The following is a 20496-nucleotide window of genomic DNA, read 5'->3' as shown; positions in this document are numbered from 1 at the left end:
TCTTTGTCAATTTGCTGCTCTGAATAACAGCTGGGACTCCAGAAACTCTCCAAGGTATATTGGAGCAACACTAACACTGACAGAGAACTTTGATGGATAAGTGGCATCTCTGTCTTGCTTGGCTTCAGTGTCAATCTCTTCCATCCCCATCAGGGTTTGACAGTTTCCAAGTACTGGAATAAGACATTAACAGCATTTCTAATCCAGGGCTCAAAGGATAATACCAGAATAGAATAAAAACAGGTCCAAATATGCTATCTGAAAATTCTGACACTATATGCTAGACTATGATTATTTATTTATTAGTTGAATTTGGATTTCAGAGAAATCTATCAGCTTTCTATCATGGCTATTCCAAATGTGCTTTATGTTCTGCTTCCAAAATTTACTTCCTACTTCTTGTATGTGTAAAGATGGGTGTACATTTTTTAAAAAATAAATTTCAATCTTGCCTTTTGATTAATGCCACTTAAAATAACTTTAAAATATTAAGATACAATTAATCATACAAAAACATTATTCAGAGTAACTTACCTGGAATCTAAACAACAAATTAAATATTTGTATAAAAGCCCAGATTTTTAGACTTTTAATGGCAGAGTATAGAGGTTTAATGAATATTATCATGGGTACAGAAAGTATATATGGCTGCTCCTTTCAGAACTTAAATGATTCAACATGTCGAATATATACAAATACTTCCATCCTCAGTTTCATAACAGTGAAGTGAATCCCACAATTAATTCCCTATTAAAAATGCTCTAAATGTGTTCAAAAATATTACTTAAGGTTTAAGGTTTATTAACATTTATAGGCCGCCCTTTTCCCTGAGGGGACTCAGGGCGGCTTACATAGGATCAGGGGAGGGAAATACAAACAATTACATAGACAAACATAGAGTAAAATAATGAGCAACATTCATTCATCATTCGGGAGGGGCGATTATCTTTGTCCCCAGGCCTGACGGGCTAGCCAGGTCTTAAGGGCTATGCGGAAGGCCTGGACGGTGGTGAGGGTACGAATCTCCACGGGGAGCTCGTTCCAAAGGGTCGGAGCTACTACAGAAAAGGCTCTCCTCCTTGTAGTTGCCAGCCGGCACTGGCTGGCAGATGGAATTCGGAGGAGGCCCAATCTATGAGATCTAATTGGTCGCAGGGAGGTAATTGGCAGAAGGCGGTCTCTTAAGTAAAAATATTTCAGTGTTTATAGAGTTAGTAATAGAATATTACAAGTTTGATGGTTCTCTCCTCAAGGCATCTATATAGGAAACAACTGAAGCAAATTATCATTTCAAATAATAAATGTTGACAAAATAATTTGGTATAACATTTGTTTTATTAATATACAGAGACACTATCATTTTCAACATCTTCAGCCATATTATGGTACAGATGAAATGTCCACTTTTTTTCTTTAATTGCTTCTGAACCTTTAAGCTTTCGTTGTAAAGTTCAAATACTTGTTTTGGTCAAGTAATAAGATTCCCTGTAAGTACCCTGATACAGGGCTCTTTCAAAATCGGTGTAATTTTATAAAAGAACTATGGTATTTCATGTTGATTTCCTAATTAACCCATAGAGAATTTTTTTTAAAAAGAGTCCAGGTTTTTATGATGTAATTGTAGTTTCTTCTACTTCAGGCAGGTCATCCCAAACAGGTTTCTGAATATGATCAGGAAGTTTCTCTAATTTGGTCTAAAAACAATGGGAAATATATAGTTACATGCTTATGTTGGAATAGTTCATAGATTCTCTAGTTAAATTCTGTAGGTATTTTTTAAAAACCCAACACAAAGTGTGAAAACTTAAGAATTCAACATATTTTATATTACATAAACAAGGAGAATGTTTTGATTCCAAATCCAAAGCAAATCATCCTGTTCTAGAAATTGATAGAGATAATCCTCAACTTAGGACTGCAATTTGGACTCGAATTTCTGTCATAAGTTATTGTGATCGTAAATCAAGTCAGATCCCATTTTACAATGTTTATAATGATTAAGAGAACCCAGTTCCCCAATGGACTTTTCCCCAAAAATTGTGGAAAAAAGTGTTGCGATCATGTGACCACAGGATGCTGCAACAGATTGTAAATGCAAGTCAGTTATCAGGCACTTGAATTTGTGATCACATGACTGCAGGGGCAGTAAGACACTTGCAAGCGCAAGTAAAGATCACTAGTCTCTTTTTACAAAGTCAGTGTAATTTTGAACCGTCAATGATCATAAGTAGACGACTACTTGTATGCACTGCCCCCACTCCCTGCAGATCCTAGCCTAGTATAGCTTATCAATCTTCCAATCTTTCCACCTGCCCTCCTCCCTTGCTTGCTTCTGTTGTTGTCTGTGTGGCATTCTCCCATAGACACACAACTGCTCTTCCATCCCCTGCCTCTGCTCAGCTGCTGACAATCTTTTATTCCTCCCCCCAACCCACCATTTTTGCCCTAATCAAAACAGCTGTTTTATTGTGTGTACGGTGCTTCCAACACAAAAGCAAGTGATTGTGTTCAGGAAGGTATTTCTTTGGTTTCAGTCCAGGCCATTCTAAAATAGCTGCTCCATGTACAGAAGAATTTGTACATGAAACATTTTGCACATCCCTATAAACAGAACAAAACTAGCAATACCTTTTTGACTTCCATGGCAACCCCTTCTGGTAGATTTCGCTGAATGTATTCCAAGTAAACATTGGCTGTGCTACCAGTTAAATTCTTTAACTGAAATAGAAAGCACTGTTATACTTTTCCGGTAACAATAATCTGGGGAATAATCTCCATGTAAAGGTAAAATTAGGTAGCAATTGTAAATAGTGTCTAACTTAATAAGAGTTTTCTCCTAGATTGAATCACCCTGTATTTTCTTTACATTTACTTGACCCCAGAAAATCAAAATATAAAGCCTGGATATGGCTATAACTACTTATCATGTTAACAAATATCTAACTTGTTGAGAGAAGGTATACACTCTTTTCAAAAACACTATTTTCTGTGCGTTCTATGTACCTATTATTTTGTAGTTGAACATGCAGCTGTTTACTTACCTCTATATACTGATAATGTGTTCTCATTTCATATTGAACTCTGTGCTTCTTATAAATGTGTACTGATTTCAGAAGCGTTAATCTTTCTACCTTTTTAGGAGGCTTTTCTCTAAAAAATAATAACATTTTAATCATGTAGTCACCTATTTCTGAAATTACAGCCAACAATATAAATAACTGCAATTATTTAGAAAGTTGGAAAAAGAAAAAGAACAAATTAAATTGAGCCTCCATCTGGAGGGGATGTGTTCTTTCCTAATCAGGCTATGTAGCAGTTAAATTACATAATTTGGGATCTAGATTATCTAATGTAATGTAATGTATTGAAGTGCAGATCTTGGAAGTAGGCAACAGACAATGCATATAAATGAAAAGGTAAAACTTCAAATCGAGGTACTGTATTTTTTCGGACTATAAGACGCACCCGTGTATAAGACACAACAAGATTTCGAAGAGGTAAGTAAGAAAAAAAAGTTTGTGCCTTCCCTCAGTCCCCAGTAGCACTTTGCAGGCTTCAACAGGGCTGGGGCAAGACAAACATCAATTTTATTATATACATTTAATTCAATTGTGATAGAATGGAAGGTGACTTTGCTTAAAGTTTACTTTGAAACAATTATTCAAACAGATTATATAACATCAAGACTTGTTTTATTTTAGGTCATAAGCCTACAAACAAAAGTTCATATAGCTTAATTAGTCCAGACTCTTTCTAAGACTCACTCTTTCCTAAGACATGAGTTCAAATTGACTCTACAACAGCAGCATTGGTTGCTCTGGTCAATGACCTCTGTAGGGACTAAATGTGGGGAATGTCTCCCTTTTAGATTCTCAACAGTGTTTAATATAATCAATCATTATATCTTTCTCACTGATAGTAGGAACTGAGAGTTGAGTACACTGTTCTGTGGTGATTCTACTGTTTAAGCAAGTGGTTTCTATCATGGGTTAGGATTCAGGTTCCTGGGAACAATAACATAGAATATCTTAGGACATGGGGCTTTCCCCATATATTATTAAATATGTATATGAAATTGCCAGTGGTTTGAGCTGAAATGTCATCAATATATGATACCTAATTATGCCCATGGTCTGAGGTTCAATCGTGATGAGCTCAAGGTTGACTCAGCCTTCCATTTTTCCAAAGTCGATAAAATGAGGACCCAGATTGTTGGGGGCAATATACTGACATTGAAAACCACTCAAGAGAAAAAGTTTTTGCCTTCCCTCAGCCCCCAACAGCACTCTGCAGGCTTCAGCAGGGCTGGGGCAAGGCAAAGATCAATTCTATGAAGCAGTATACAGGTAGTCCTCAACTTATGACCACAACTGAGCCCCAAATTTATGTTGCTAAGTGGGAAATTTGTTAAGTGAGTTTTTCCTCATTTTATGACTTTTCCTGCCGCATTTGTTAAGCGATTCACTGCAGTTGTTAAATTAGTAACACAGTTGTTAAGTGAATCTGGTTTCCCCATTGATTTGGCTTGTCAGAAGGCTGAAAAAGGTGATCACATGACCTCAGGACATTGCAACCATCATAAATGCGAGTCAGTTGTCAAGCACCCGAATGTAAATCATATGACCATGGGGATGCTGCAAAGATTGTAAGTGTGAAAAATGGTCATAACTCATTTTCGATGACGTAACTTTGAACAGTCATTAAGTAACTGTTGTATGGCAAGGGCTATCTGTATAAGTGCTAACACTATTGCTAATTATACATTCCTACTCTAGGCTAAGCTGAAGATAATATAAAAGCCCTAAATTGGTACCTGAAAGATCTGGATAAGAAAACAAGCTGAGACTAAATTCCACCAAGTCAAAATTGCTAGTTGTCCATAAACATCTAGATAACATAATAACATTGGGTCAGCAATTGCACCTGATGGAGCCACACTCATCACAAAGGAGTTGGTTCCTGACTTGGGGATTTCCCTGGACTTTCAGCTCCTGCATACATAACAGGTGAAAAATTTAGTCAAAGTAGATTTCACTGAGCTCCAACTCTACTTAGACCAAGAGGTCCTAGTAATAATAATCCATGCCCTGATCATCATTTGGTTGGATTACTGTAATAGGGTCGGTGTGGCTACCCTTGGAGATGAATACAGATGCTATAACTAGTACAAAAGGCAGCTATTAAAACAAAGACATCAAACTTGAAAAAACCCTATTTTGAAGCCAACTTTCCTTGCAAATGTCATGAAACATGGGTAGACAGCAGACCTGGTCAATGACTCTCATTTTATTAAATAGCTTTCCCCCCAGATACATGTAGCCCTGAATTTAAAGGGAGTTTACAATCAGACTAATATTTTTCCAATCCATGTTTTATTTTATGTTTAGTTTATTTTGACAGGCATCATGATGCTTATTATTGATTCTTTTTAAAAAACATTTTAATTTTGGTTACTGCTTTAACCTTCTATCTGTCTACAGTCTACAAGGAATGAAACACGATATAAATATGAAATAAAATAACTCATAGAGCAGTTTACCCCAAGCTGATTCTGGACTCAATTACACTGACAGGTGACATGCTATCCTTCACTGGACATACTAGAAAATAATGCCAGTATTCTTTAATTTGGGAAACTCCAACTGAACACAAAGTAATGGCCTAAATGGCCCATTATAATTGTGTTCTTCCAGTTTGATTTTTGTTCTTTGGACAATTAGTGGAACTATAAGATTTGGAAGTATGTAATGCAGTGAGTTAGTCAATTTGGGAATAAAGCTCTAGAAAGACTGAGTAAGTATAAAGATCAACAGTACTTACATTTTTTCAATGGAGAGACCAAGTTCTTTTGCAGCTAGCACCATGAAATACTCATAACTGTCCAACACAGCTCTATCATGCCCCTTAACTAAAATAGCCAGTCTTTTATATAATATATCTGGCTCATCAGAAACAGATACCTAGTTTGGAAGCAAAGAGAAATAATTTAACATCAGCATTCTAAAGGTGTCACCCTGAATACAGTTATTATGGTTTAAATATAAATTATCCGATACATGTTAAAATTAAGCAACTGTTATTCTTCCACCTTTTTCAGTTTGTACAAATATAACTTAGATCATAGTTTAATTTCTTAGTTGCTGAAAAAGTATTCACTGAAAATCATCACACATACCAGCGGATTCTTTGCGGGCTGTTGAATATTATTGTTGGCCCTTGAAGATTGAATCCATATCAAGTGATTATTTCTGAAAATTAAAAGGTATGAGTTACTTTGGAACTGTCATTGGTCATAAAAACTGAAGTCGTAGCTTTAATATAGCATTAACTCAATGTGGCAAACTTACTTAAGAAAGTTATGTTGCTTTAATGGAACTTTGCGTGCTACAAGAATTTTTTCTGGCCCCTAAAAAATAAAAAGTACATAGTTTATATTATATTACATGAACTCTATCATTGGTAGTTTTCCAGAATTTTATCTCAAACTACAGATTTTTTAAAAAGGCAAAAAGGGAAACTAGATTATTGATATTAAAGCCAATACATATCTACAAACTGCCTCTTCATTTGATTATAGAATCTTTAATATATTTTGTTCATGGTCAACACTGCTTCAACAACTGAGCAACTGGGCAACTGAGATGAGTGGTGTAAAAATATGATGAATAGATGATTAACTAAACAACTCTGAAGACTTGCATCTTGAGATCCAATGGGTCTCTCACCATCCATTCAGACCAAAAGATTTGCTTTTTCAGGAATACATGATTTGGCATCCATGTGTGCTTAGTGCTTTCTATAGTGACAGAATTTTTCATTGGGAGTGAAACATTGTTATTATTTCACACACAGTAACAATAGTTTTAGAGTTTACAGTTCTATTAATACAGAAGTCAGTCTTTAATCGTTTACAGAAGAGATTTCTTCATATGTGGTGTGTTATTACATAGCTTTGAAAAGCATAAACATAAATTTCCAAAAAACAAATCTTTTTTAAAAAGTCAGCCAAATGTCACCCAGGACTGATGAAAGCCACATTGAACTTGCTGGTATAAAGATAAGAGCAGTAATTATGCATGTGTGCATGTTTTATACAAACATATAGCTATGCTCAGTTTAATTTTGTTAAATTGGATTGCAAAATAGTCTAAGGAAATCTATGGACCACTGAAAGAATGGTCCCTAGATTCCTTTAGACTATTTTGCAATCCAATCCAGTCCAATTCAAATAAATATAAATTGTGCTTAAAATCAATCTAAAGGTTAGCAAGTTTAAAATTCTGCAGTAATTGCCAACAAAAGGTTGAAACACTTCAATTGAAGATTCAAATCCATGAGCCCCTTTCATTATTATTGTCAGCTTTATAGGAGTTCAAGGTGATGCATATTGCACCTCTTCCCCCACTTTTGCCCAGGCACCACTCTGAGTGTGAACTGGGGTGAAAGAAGGAGACAAGTCCAAGTCACCCAGTCAACTTCCTTGTCTGAGAGTAAACTAAATCTTGGATGTATTTCTGATGCTGATCTACCTTTTTGACTTATAACAGCAGCATACAAGGTGTTTCCCGTTTGCTAATGTGCCTTTAGAACCAGTCTAAGTTCGCTTAGGCAAAATTTGCCCCATAAACAGAACCAAAGAGGTATTATTTAAAGCTATTTAAGTGCCAGCACGTTACAATTGTTTGTTAGAAATGTAAACACTCAATTTGGCGTTCTCTGCTTTTTGTGAAGAAGCAGGGGTAACTACCCGACCACTCTTCCCCAGCCGGGGCGCCGGTTCAAATGCACCGAATTACAACTAACCTTCCCAGCCGGTTGATTAAGATCAATACAAACCGCGTAGCCGGCAAAGGCTGGTATATAAATTTGCTCCCATCCCCGGAAACCCCTCAAACACCAACATTACCTGCCAAAGCCGGCTTAAAAGGGTCAAGGCCGCTCGCGCCGCCATCTTGCCCGCCCCTTCCACAACTTCCTCTTGCCGAGATACCATGGAGTTTCCCTACTCAGACAGCCTAGAGCGTCGGTTTCGGCCTCAGGAAACCGACTTATAAAAGTGAAAGTAGGGGGCGGTAAGTCCTCCTTGGTCCGCCGGAAAGGTTTTTCTACGCCGTTTGCGAGCTCTCATCTCTTTCAAGAAAAGACGGTGTAAAAAAAGATCCATTGACGCAAAGAGCCCCAGTTACTTTGCTTTCCAAAGCTGATGAGGGACTATTGTTAATTATTATTATTATTATTTTTGCAAATACGTCCAGGAGAAATAAACCTGCACTGCAGGGACTGTCAATACAAACCTGTCTGAAGTGGGGCGAGGCTTGAGAGATGCACCGCACTGTGACCAGGTTGAGGGACTGCCGCCTATAGACAGCGGGGCAGCGCTACTCAAGGTTGGATGACAGTCCTAGAGAATAGAATGGAATAGGAATAGAAATATAATTCTTTAATGGCCAAGTATGATTGGACACACAAGGAATTTGTCTCTGGTGCACATTCCAACAAATCTCTCCGAGAAGGGGATGTTAAAAGGAAAGGGGACAGTGGGATCCCCATTTTGCCACACGCAGAGACCAAATGCATAGTTTACTACGCCATGGTAGAGCAGCCTCGCGAGGTTACACGCCCCAACGCCCCGACTCCGGAGCAAGGACGAGGCTGCCTGCTGTTTCCGATCGCGCTTGATAATGGTGAAAGCAGCCAAAGGTCTCGGTGTGAACATCCCCACAGTGAAATCACCTTGTAGCATCGTAATCAAATTTCAGACCGGTCGCTAATCCCAACATCTTAATAAAAGGGCTGAATTATGCCGTAATCGACCGTGATTGGTGAAATGTTTCTATCAGGATTGTTCAACGCTGCTTTACAGTGTGCCGCCCTTGCATTTCCGCCCTGTTCTGAACCCAAAGCTTAACGCTCGGGTTGCAGCGTAGAAGAAAAAGGAAAAGAAACTGGCTAAGGTGGCGCTTCTACGGCCTTTTTGCCTCAATCTCTCGCCGTTCGAGTTCATCTGGTAACGCTTGGATTCAATTCCCGTCCAATTGCGGGAGTGCTTTGTGCAAGCGATCGGTTTTAATCATGTGAACGCGAGGATCCAAAGCAGTCAGTAGATCACAAAACTTGATCAACTGTCTTTCTGTGTTCGAGACGGGCACCCACGAAGAGTTCGAGCACACGACACCGGAAGAAGGTGGAGCAGAAAACCGCCAGCTGCGTTTATGGAACCCTTCCAGTAACTTTAGAAAAATACGTCCAACGTTCAATATTTTTCACACTTAAGCAACTTTTAAGATGTGTGAATTTATGCTCTAGAATTCCCCAGCCAGCATTCTGGGAGTTGAAATCCACACTTCTTAAGGCTGCAAGGTTTGAGAAACTCAGCTATATGAAGTCACTTAGCATAGGTTCCTTATTAACAAAATCATGAGACCGTCTTTATGTTTTAATTCATTAAAAATACTTTTGATCCTTAATATTACTTTTTAAATTAACCAGCTCAATCATTAAGTGATAGATAGATAGATAGAGATAGAGATAGAGATAGAGATAGAGATAGAGATAGAGATAGAGATAGAGATGAGAGAGAGAGAGAGAGAGAGAGAGAGAGAGAGAGAGAGAGAGAGAGAGAGAGAGAGAGAGAGAGAGAGAGAGAGAGAGAGAGAGAGAGAGAGAGAGAGAGAGAGAGAGAGAGAGAGAGAGAGAGAGATAGATAGATAGATAGATAGATAGATAGATAGATAGATATACAACCCCCGGTATGCCCAAATATGGGAGGAGGTTCACTACTTCCATTCTCTGTCCATCGGTTGGCAGGAGACCATCCAGACAGAAACCCAATATTTTTACTGTTGCCTTTGTTACATTTGTGTTGTATATAAATAATCAGCACATATACAACATATATACATACATACATACATACATACATACATACATACATATACATACACACACACACACATATATACATATATAGAGGGTATAAGTTCACTTGGGCTTCATGACTGCAGCGATTGACTGTGGGGGAAATGGGGTGATGGTTGTCATCTGGGGCTCTGCTTCAGAAACAATTGGATGTGAGACCCTTTTGGCTGAAGCTGGGTTCAAAGGAACCATTGAGCTGCTGCACTGCCCTCTCTCCTATGCAGCCTCATCTCTGTCCAAACCACTGCACTCCAGTGCAGTGAAACAGTGGTGGGTTGCAGATGGTACACCCTGGTACGGGGGTAACAGAGCCTGCCCGGAGCACCGGATACCATTCCAGTACGGTGCTCTGGAGGGCCCGCCCGCCTGAGCTCCTTATCGGTCTTTTAAGTCTTTGGCGCTTCTGCGCATGGCACATACAGCACCTGTGCAATGTTCTGCTGAGCAGCTGGAGCGTTGCAGAGGCTTGCAGAGACGCTAAGATGCATGCGTGCGTCCATGTGGATGCTGCCGGGCCTGTTCCAACTGATCTGGAACCCACCACTGCAGTGAAATCCCAAGGCTGATAGTGCTTTGGTACTTTAACTTCCTCCCAAGTGACCTGAAATCAGTAGTAGTTCAGGAATTCATGGCACAATAATTGAATGCACAACACAATTAAGGTTACATATTATTTTGTTTGAACAATTAAAAGGTAGAGGTGAAAGACATTACTATAGGAAAGGTCGATTTTTGCCTTGTTGGTGCTACTTTCCCTTCTCCTGGAAAGTAGAGCCTTTAATCACCCCAAGTGACGTTAAATTTGGAGGGAGCTTGGGATTTTCCCTGAAGATCTGCTTGGTCATTTGGGTGTGGTTTTAAGTCTGGAATAACCAAATTATGGGGGCCTTGAATCAAATTGTTCTTGTAGGACTTCTCGCTGTACAATATAGCATTGTTTACTATATAGCTATAGTAAATGAAGCCCAAGTGTGAGTTCTGTTGGCAAAAGGCAAAGAGCAAGATGTAACAAATAGGTTCTGGAATCCTTTTTGTTTGCTTTAGCAACAATGGCCATACTTCACTATGTATGTGTGTGTTGGAATTTGAATCACACGACTGGAGGGAAGAGGGCTTAGATTGGTGTACAGTATTTAATAATTTTCTGAGTTTCTGCCCTATTGTCTCCTCCCTAAGGATGCGGTAGGGAATTACTGCATAATTCTTTTTCTAACCAACTTCAAACTCTCTTTTGGACTGCCCCTATTTATATCAAAATTTGATCCTGTTCAGGTTCAGAAAAATACCGTGTTAACTCCTTTATTTTCACTATTCCGCAGTTTGAAAATATGAAACCAAAAAACAAAATGCTGATTCTTTTATTTAAAAGATTTTTTTCCATCACATGAACATTTTTTAAACAAAGTATATCTTATCAAAAGTATAAAATACTGTTTCTCCCTGCAAACTCTTACAGAATCCCTTTGATTTTACAATTGCCTGTCAAAAAAAAAAGCTATATAATTTATACACAGTACTTGCTTTTAATTATGTACCAGGTACAATGCATGCTTCATTCTATCTCATCAGAGAAAAAGGAAATTGCCCCCTCCCATGTAATATATTATGAAATTAAGAATTTAGTGCAAACCTGACCCAATTACATCCTGAAATTAAATCACATGCAACTCAGGTGTAATTAAGCCATAACAGGCAAACATTTTATTATAAAACAAAATAATAAAAAATGCTAAATGTTTTTAAACCAAATATTTTTACACTACACTATACCTCAGAAATTTACAACTTTTTGTAACAATCAATCAGCAGTTAAATACTTCTGAAAATAAGATTTTTCCATTAAAATATATTTTCCTTTTTTCTTAGGTTATGTGCACTTTTTAACTAATTTGTTACTGAAATTACTGTGATAAACACAAAATTTCAGTAATAGAACCTCCCCACAAACAGATTTTCTGGCAAAATATTGAAGCATATCTCAACATTTTTATAGAAGTACCAATATTCTTTCAAGGATTTTTTGAGATTCCTTTAGGATAAAATATGTATTTTATGACATCTCTGTATATCCAGAGTAATTGCTTTATAGAATTTAAAATGAAACCATGCATTATCAGGTTCACCATGAATTAGTCCAAAGATCAATTGCAATACCGTCAATTTTACTAATACCTTCCAGTACATTGTAAGAATACAATCCAATGGCACTAGTGCGGTTATAAATCTAAAGAAATAATCAGGAACAATTTTATATTAGAGCCTTATTCTAAGGAAACCTAGAAATTTATAAAATCTTGAAAGAGCCTCCAAGTATGCTGGACTATAATTTTCACACTAGATGAAAATTTTGAGACACAGTCTCACCTCATCTGATGGACGTAGTTTGTGGAACACTAAAACCTAATGTTATTTAGATGAATAATGGCCTGATGCTTAATGAAGATAATGACTGGCTTCTTAATGAAGGTTAAAAAAATTGCCTTATAGTTTTATATGAAAATAATATAGATCAGCTTGGAATTATCTATTGTGTGCTTTGCACTTTTATCAAAGTGAAAAAAATGGGCAGAACCATTTTGGGGGATTGGTTTACCCCACTCATGCTGGGTCTATGGCAGATCCATCAGCCAATGAATTTCAGCTGGTGGGATCCAGAAGAGCCTTTCCTGTTATGGCCTCTGCTCTTTAGAACTTCTTGCCATAGGAGATAATATCCACCCCTTCTCTTTAAGCCTATAAAGGAAAAGCCTTAAAACCTGACTATGCCAGCTGGCATGAGGTCCTGAAGATGGTTGATGCATCAACGGGACAGGCAAACCCACCTCTCCAAACTCATGTTTTTCAATTTGCTTTAATGTTTGTAATTTTAATCTGCTTTTATATTTATAATTGTCAGATATTTGTATATTTTATCTTACTGCCACTCGGAGTCACCTTCAATTGCAAGATGGGTGGCAAGTAAATTTGATAATAATAATAATATTTTAAAAATAGCAGACAAAGCAGACAATAATAAGATCTGGCAATGGTCAAGAGTACAATGCATTCAAAGCCAGAGTTGAGAAGACAGTAACAGATAGTAAAACCTGCTTCTGCAAAGAAACTGAGGAAACAATGGATCACCTGGTTAGCTGCTGCAAGAAGACTGCACAGGTTAACTACAAACAACCTCATGACAAAGTAACAGCAATGGCAATGAATGATCTGAAAAAAATACCATTTACTTGCTTGCCTGCAAGCAAGGACTGATGGGACCATAAAAGAAAGAAAGTAATAGAAAATGAAAAAGCTTTGGGACCTTAGAATTCAAACAAATGAGCAAAAAGACAGAAAGAAATCTGAATTTCAATATTACCAAAGTGAAAACTGTTAAAACATTAATTGCGGCTTTGTATTTTGGTCATATAATTAAAATGAGAATCTTAGAACATAAACACAATATAGGTGCTCCCAAACTTGGGTAATGTTATTGTGCTTATTTTTAGTTTCAAATCTGCCACACCCCAGACATAACAACTGTCTCTAACAGAGATCCCCAACCTCTGGGCCTTTACCACCATCAACCATCCACATCTGCCAATCCCTGGTCCTTGGGAAAGCCTCGATAGGTTAAAAGGAAAAGGGAAAGAAAAGCCAAAAACAATATGAAGATTTGCTCAACTACACAATGAATCATATTAATCAACTCTCTTCAATTTCTTTGTTAAAGAATCAATACACATCAGAAGAAGAAACCAGTGGTGGGATTCAAATAATTTAACAACCGGTTTTCTGCCCTAATGATTTCTTCAAACAACCAGTTCACCAAACTGCTCAAAAAGCTAAGAACAGATTCTACCAAAGTAATGCGAACTGGCTGAATCCCACCACTGGAAGAAACCCATCAGATTGTTATATCCTACTGACTAGTGAAAGGAAACTTGGTATTACGGATAATTTCAACTTGGCTACTTTTCATGTGGTGCGTGTAATCTATAATTGGGCACAGAACTGATTTGAACACAGTAATTATCACATCTAGAACAATTATGGATAGCCATGGTTAGCAAAGCTTTGAAGAGTAGGAACGTTAGATTTGGCCACATAAAATTGACTTTCACAAAAAATATCTTTAAGACTATTAAATTATCAAATACTAAGATCTGGCTCCCAAGAAAATATCCATGATTATGCAAACAGAATAATTTTATGCTGACATATAATTTTGAACTCTTTGTTCACTGATAAATTATGCTAGAGAATTATATTAAAAACTGAACCCACTCCTGATGTTCAAAGAGTTGCTTAGCTAGGATATTCCAAACCTGACCATACTGATCCATCTAATCATTCTCAAACACAACAGGAAAGGAAGAGTTGGGGAAGATTTTGATCATTATTGGTTTAGCACAAGATTATCATAAAACACTACTCTGTGTATATTAAAAACTAATGTAACAAAATCAGGAAAGGGAAGAAACAACCACAATTACTGTACTGGATGAGATTAAATTTGTACTTAAATTTGCAGCCTCGTGTATTGCTAAAATAGCAACATAAAAACAAAATGGAAAGAAATCTGAATTTCAAAATAGTTATTAAAGTGAAAACTGTTAGAACATTAATTATGGCTATGCATTTTGATTGTATAATTAAAATGAGAAGCGTAACACATAAAACAATGTAGGTCTTCCAAACTTTAACCTAAGACTGTCTACTGTTGACCTCACTCCATTCCTAAAAGGTCTGTAAAGGGCGTGCATAAGCACACCAGTGTGCCTACCATCCAGGGGTGGGTAGCTGCCGGTGTTACTGCCGGTTCTCAACCTGTGCGCAACATGCACACGTGTGCACAGTTCTCTGTAAATTGTTCTGCGTGCATGCACAGAACAATTTACAGAGAACTGCACATACACAGTCGCTTAAATCTGAAATGGCGGTGCCTAAGCGGCAACGAGAGAACTGGTTCGAGTTATTTTTAGTTTCAAACCTGTGAGTCTATAAAAGACAATTGGCAGGCATAAAATGTACAATGTTCAATACATTTACATTAAACTCATGAACAAATTATATTGGCAGTTTTAAACTCTTTGGCAATCACCAAAACCTGCATGGTTCCATCTAGGTTCTGCGCACACTTTCATGATGATATATAATTCAATTTACAAAAGTGAATGGAACTGCATCAAAGTCTGCATAGAACTGCATATGTACATTTTGCAGCCACTGAGACACAGTAGCCACATAAATTATATATATATATATATATATATATATATATATATATATATATATATATATATATATATATATATATATATATATATATATATATATATATATATATATATATATATATATATATATATATATATATATATATATATATATATATATATATATATATATATATATATATATATATATATATTTGAAGGAGGACATTTTTCTCCTCATTTTTCTGTGAGAAAACTTTTGACTTGCCCCTTTTCAGGAAAACATTGCTGTGAAGCTAAATATAGCATATTGTACCTATACTTTCAAAGGCACCTTTTTAGTAACTGGTTTACTGTACAAATTGCCTATACTTCACTACATCAATTATTAATTTACATTCAATTCAGGAATCTTATATGAAAAGGTGGTGAGTTGACTTCAGCCATTCTGTCACTCTAAATTCAAAAGTCTATCTATAATCTCTTAGATTTCCCACATTCAGTGATGCTGTTCCTTCTGAATCTCCTAATTTGGAAGCCTAGAAGTATGGATTATGACTATGGAAATTCTTGAAAAGAAACAATTGTATACATATTAAATTTGGTGATAATAAAAACTTTTGCTGGGAGGAATGTTCTAGTCCAGAGGTGTCAAACACGTGGCCAACGATAGGCTGTGGAGTTGACTGCTGTCACAGAGACAGTGAGGGACCGGCCTCTGCTGCCCTAGGCATGGCTATGCCCACCCAGCTGGCTGTAACAAGCAGGCCATGCACTTCACGGTGCCCCAAGGACAAACAAAATCCCGATGCGGCCCACGACAGGATCTAGTCTGACACCTGTAATCTAGTCATTCCTTCTGATTTCATGGTTGTTTCTTCCTTTCAGAACCAAGTAAAGCAGAACAGGATATATTGCTATCAATCAGCCTGTGTTCAAGCAAACAGAACATCCATTAAAATCTTGTTAGGAAAGGCAATCAAGATCTTCTCAGAATTTTCATTTGGTGTCAAACTTTTGGTAAGAGTAAATAATTGAATTGGATTATCTTGATTATAGGCCCAAGTACAAGGACATATTACGTTGCTGTTGCCCTAGTCCAAAATCGCCAGATACAAACAACTTATTCCATGTCCATCTTGGATTGAAGATGCAGGTATCACTGACTTGTTTTTGCCGTCTCACGGTCCTATTGCAGGCTTTTTTGAAGCCAGAATTAACAAATGTGAACAAAAGAAAGTCTCCTGAGGAATTGAAAGAATATGATGTTTCTTTTAAAAGTTTTAAGATATATGGATTTTTCAGAATATTTGATTCCAATATATTACACAAGATTCCTTTAGAATGCAACAATTCCCCTCCACTTTTAAAAAAGAAAACAAAAGAAAGAATATCACAAGACAGATGTGTTCGGCCAGTTCTGGATTTAAAAGAATTCAGCTATAGAAACAGTTTAAAATAAAAGGGAAATAAGAAATATAGCCTTTTCACTGGAGGAAACTGATTTCAACTGGTATCAGTAATGTTACAGACGTGGCTCATTTTGTCTACAGTTCAACATCATCCTGAAGCAACTCTGATTCTTCTTCAACCAATAAGAGGCTGGGGTTCATCACTTCATCACTGTCAATTACTTCACCCAGTTCCTGTACAACATCGCTGCCAAGTTCGTCTCCCTGTTCGACTTGCTTTATCAAGTCTAAATGATCCAGGGGGATCAAGCTGTGCCCTGGTGATTCAGCAGTCCTTGCAATTGTGGCTGCCATTTCGGCTGCAACGGCAGCCTTCTGAGCTTTCTGCCTCTGTTGTTCTTCCTGCTGGCGGTGGGTCTTCATATGAGCATTGCGGCTTTTGATTTTGAAAAATATCCTATACAATATGAAAAGGGAGGGGACAAAAGGGAATCTATATAAATTCCAGAGGTATATTACATTTTCTCCAAGAATTACATCTCTGAGAAAGAAGAGGCTGATCCTTCACTGCTGATCAGATACAGGTAATTCCCGGATTATAAAGCATTCCCTTATCAAACATTCGAAGTTACGCAATAAGCGGCCCCTAGCATTTGTGAGCAAGTTCCTAAATTATGAATCATGCAGCACCATGGTGGTTGTTCATCCTTACGAACAACCACAGAGGCGCTGCAACATTCATCCTGTACACAGCCAGCCGAAATGGAGTTTCTGAGGGGCAGATCCAGGGGCTGGATCCAGAAGCTCCATTTTGGCTTGCAATGGGCTGGGGGAGTTCTCTGGATGCCTGAATCCACCCCTCAGAAGCTCCATTTCATCTGGCAACCTGCTGGCAAGGCCTGCGGAGGCCCAAATAAAACTGCAGAGGGGCGCACACAGATGAGAGGCTAGAGAGGAGACTGCTTGCTAGATCTTCACAAGGTAAGTGATCCGGCATGGCGGGGGGGGGGAGGAGGAGTAATTGTGAGGTATTTCAGTGTAATTTATAATTTTAATAGATTTGTATGCCGCCCAATCCCGAAGGACTCCGGGCGGCTTACATAAAAGCAGTTTAAAAATATTTAAAAAAATTTAAAAATACAAGACAGAGACTTAAAAAACAAAACACAACGCACTCAGTTTTAATGGGGCTGGAGTTCAAGCAAGATCAACAGCCCCAGGCCGGCCAGAACAGCCAGGTCTTAACAGACTTACGGAAAGCCAAGAGAGTGGGGACGGTCCGGATCTCAGGGGGGAGATCGTTCCAAAGGGCCGGGGCAGCAACAGAGAAGGCTCTCCCCCGAGGAACCGCCAGATGGCACTGCATAGCCGACGGTACCCAGAGAACGCCCTCCCTGTGCGATCTTATTGGGCGCTGGGATGTATATTGCAGGAGGCAGTCATGGAGATATCCAGGTCCTAGGCCATGTAGGGCTTTAAAAGTGATAACCAGCACCTTGAAGCGTGTCTGGAGACTGATAGGAAGCCAGTGCAGCTCACGGAGGATAGGTGTAACGGGGGTGTACCTAGGTACACCCAGTATCGCTCGCGCAGCTGCGTTCTGGACCAACTGTACTCTCCGAACACTCTTCAGGGGCAGCCCCATGTAGAGCGCGTGGGCCACTCCATGGCCTTCCATACCCTGAAATACTTCATGTGCACTTAATGAGCCTTGCATTCGATTAACGAATGCGTGGGCGAAAGAAGGGAGTGATCCCGTTCAAGGTATGAGATTCACTGCCACAAATCTTCGGGTTACAAATGGAATGGGCAGACTCCATTACATTCATAACTCAAGGATTACGTGCATTACAGAGAATGATTTAACAGGGTGGCAGAGAAGCATGTTCTTGAGATGTTACAGGCTACCATAAGCAAGAACGCATGGACTGTCTTGTTCAACTTCAAAACATTTGTTTCATGTACATCCCTAATCAGTAGTACTTCCCTAGGGATTTTGAAAGAGACCAGCAACAATTTCAATTCACAATTATTTCAAAACAACCCCCCACCCCTCCAAATTAAGCAATGGGAATTATTATTTGGGGGAGAAGTGATTCTATAAGGGACATAAATGGTTAAGAATACACACACACACACACACACACACCGTATTTTTCGTAGCATAAGATGCACCTTCCCCCCCCCTAAAAGAGTGAAAATTTGCTTGCATCTTATACACTGAATGTAGCCCCGCCCACCCATCGACCCCCATCCTTTGGCCTCTGCCTCTCAGCAATTTACCTCCTTGCAGCAAATGGGGAAAATGGGGTTTGCAGAGGCAGCAATAGGCTATGGCAATCTCTGCAGCCTGAAAGAGCTGAATCTTCAAGGCCCTGCTGAAATGGAAAGTGAAACTTGCTGTTTGTTGCAAGGAGGCAAACTGCTGGGTGGAAGAGGCAGATTTTTTTTTTCTAATCAGGCTAAACTGAAACAGGCTGTTTGCTGTTTGCTGCAAGGAGCAAGTCAATAACTATAAATGCCTATAGAATGTTCAAATTATTAGACTTATTTTTTAAAGCCTGCTTTATTATTGTTCTAGGCAACTTAACAAAATGAAGAAACTTTTTAAAATAAATGCTTGATCTGAAGGAGGCCCAGTGCTAGTATCTTCTTTTAAATAGCAGAGACTAATGTATACTTCCAGAAAGCGACATTAATTTTAACAGCATCTGTACAAGCATAGTCTGAAATGTAACACCACAGTGTATATCGTATGTACTGTTTGCTGTAAGGAAGCAAATTGCTGGGAGGCAGAGGCAGATTTCCCCCCCCCCTTGTTTTCCTCCCCAAAAGCTAGATGCAAAAATGGTTAAAGTAACATAATCCTGAGCAAATCTGTGGTATGCAGTAAATAAAAATTGTGGTTTGTAAACATTGGCTGGATTGACATGTTATGTTAAGCTAAAACCACATGATATACAGTATGAATTCCACCTCTACCTCAAGCCAAAAGAGGGTTAGGTTTGGTTTATGACACCTTAACACTGTCTAAATTCTACACATTATATTTTACCACTCTATTATACAGTGATTTGGAACAATCTTCTGCATCCTTATTGCCCTTTGTATATTTTAGGAGTACAATTCCCACAGTTCCCAGCAAGTATGATTGGGTACCACACTGGTTAAGGCTGCATTAGAATTACTCTTATTCATTAAGGCAACTTCCTTACTTTGCTGGGGAGTGATTTCCACTGAGTTTTCTACATAGAGCATCACAGATTCTAGTTTCTGTGTAGACATCTTTACTTACTTGCCACATTCTTTACAGGGGAAAATTGTAGGTGGATCTGTCTCACCACTTGTTGTGCTATGAGCTGGGGAACTCTTGACAGAGCAGTAGTCATTCTGAGAATTCGACTTTTGTTTTGTGCTAGAGCCACCACAGCGGTTTTTGACCACAGGATTTGTACCACCGTGAATACGTGCATGGCCATTCAGGGCTTGTCTGGAAGTAAAGACCTAGAGGGCAAATAAAACAAAAATAGGTTTTCTGAATTAAAGTTAAAAAAAAAATATGTAACAATGTGCCAGAGTTCTTCAAATGGTATCTTGCCTGTTTTCTTAATTTGATCGTGTAAATTGTATTACATTATATTATATTTTATTACATTATATTTTACCACTATATAACAAGATAATTTGTTTTGAACTTTTTTATTTCTGACTGGCCAGTTATATGCCTGAAGACAGCTTCACCATGCATCCTCAGCACAGCTTTTGAACAGATTGTCATTTAGCTATCTTGGCTAACAGCTATGATCAAAACCACATGTCTAGAGAGATCAACCATTTACACCTTCATCAAGCCAAATGGCCAACAGTGTCTTTACAATAACTCTTGGGCTTCAGGAACATATTTGTGAAAATTTCTAAACTAATATCCATGACAGAAGAGATCCAAGTTTTACTTTACTTTTATTATTCGT

At 38.2% G+C, this 20496-nt stretch overlaps 2 protein-coding genes across 10 annotated transcripts in view; both read right to left on the bottom strand.

Annotated features, from left to right (window-relative positions):
- Positions 1-1316: 1316 nt before the first annotated feature.
- MRPS10 (mitochondrial ribosomal protein S10) lies at positions 1317-8059 on the bottom strand. The gene is made up of 7 exons (XM_014056266.2): positions 7907-8059; positions 6348-6406; positions 6176-6248; positions 5821-5960; positions 3042-3150; positions 2629-2718; positions 1317-1694 (listed from the first exon to the last, which is right to left on the bottom strand). The coding sequence occupies exons 1-7, from the start codon at positions 7991-7993 to the stop codon at positions 1608-1610; spliced, it is 645 nt and encodes a 214-aa protein (XP_013911741.1). The 5' UTR covers positions 7994-8059; the 3' UTR covers positions 1317-1607.
- Positions 8060-16522: 8463 nt separating this feature from the next.
- The window catches only part of TRERF1 (transcriptional regulating factor 1), a 90362-nt gene continuing 86388 nt past the window's right edge, over positions 16523-20496 (bottom strand). For all 9 annotated transcript variants that reach the window (XM_014056277.2, XM_014056311.2, XM_014056318.2 and 6 more), the window contains 2 exons: positions 19821-20029; positions 16523-16982 (listed from right to left, as the gene is read on the bottom strand). In XM_014056277.2, coding sequence (XP_013911752.2) covers positions 16661-16982; positions 19821-20029 — 531 coding nt within the window. In that variant the 3' untranslated portion in view covers positions 16523-16660. The remainder of the gene's footprint in view (positions 16983-19820; positions 20030-20496) is intronic.

Source organism: Thamnophis sirtalis, unplaced genomic scaffold, assembly GCF_051295495.1.
Source record: "Thamnophis sirtalis isolate CommonGarterSnake01/CBP01778 unplaced genomic scaffold, rThaSir2_p1.2 scaffold_6, whole genome shotgun sequence".
Lineage (NCBI taxonomy): Eukaryota > Metazoa > Chordata > Lepidosauria > Squamata > Natricidae > Thamnophis > Thamnophis sirtalis.
This window is presented reverse-complemented; position numbering and strand designations above follow the sequence as displayed.

Bases quoted from the DNA above. Each gene is read 5' to 3' on its own strand.
- MRPS10 (XM_014056266.2), bottom strand. From the start codon at position 7,993: ATGGTATCTCGGCAAGAGGAAGTTGTGGAAGGGGCGGGCAAGATGGCG. The intron at 6,407-7,906 runs GTAATGTTGGTG...TTTATTTTTTAG, and splicing joins TTTTAAGCCGGCTTTGGCAG to GGGCCAGAAAAAATTCTTGT. The intron at 2,719-3,041 runs GTAAGTAAACAG...TTTCTATTTCAG, and splicing joins CACATTATCAGTATATAGAG to TTAAAGAATTTAACTGGTAG.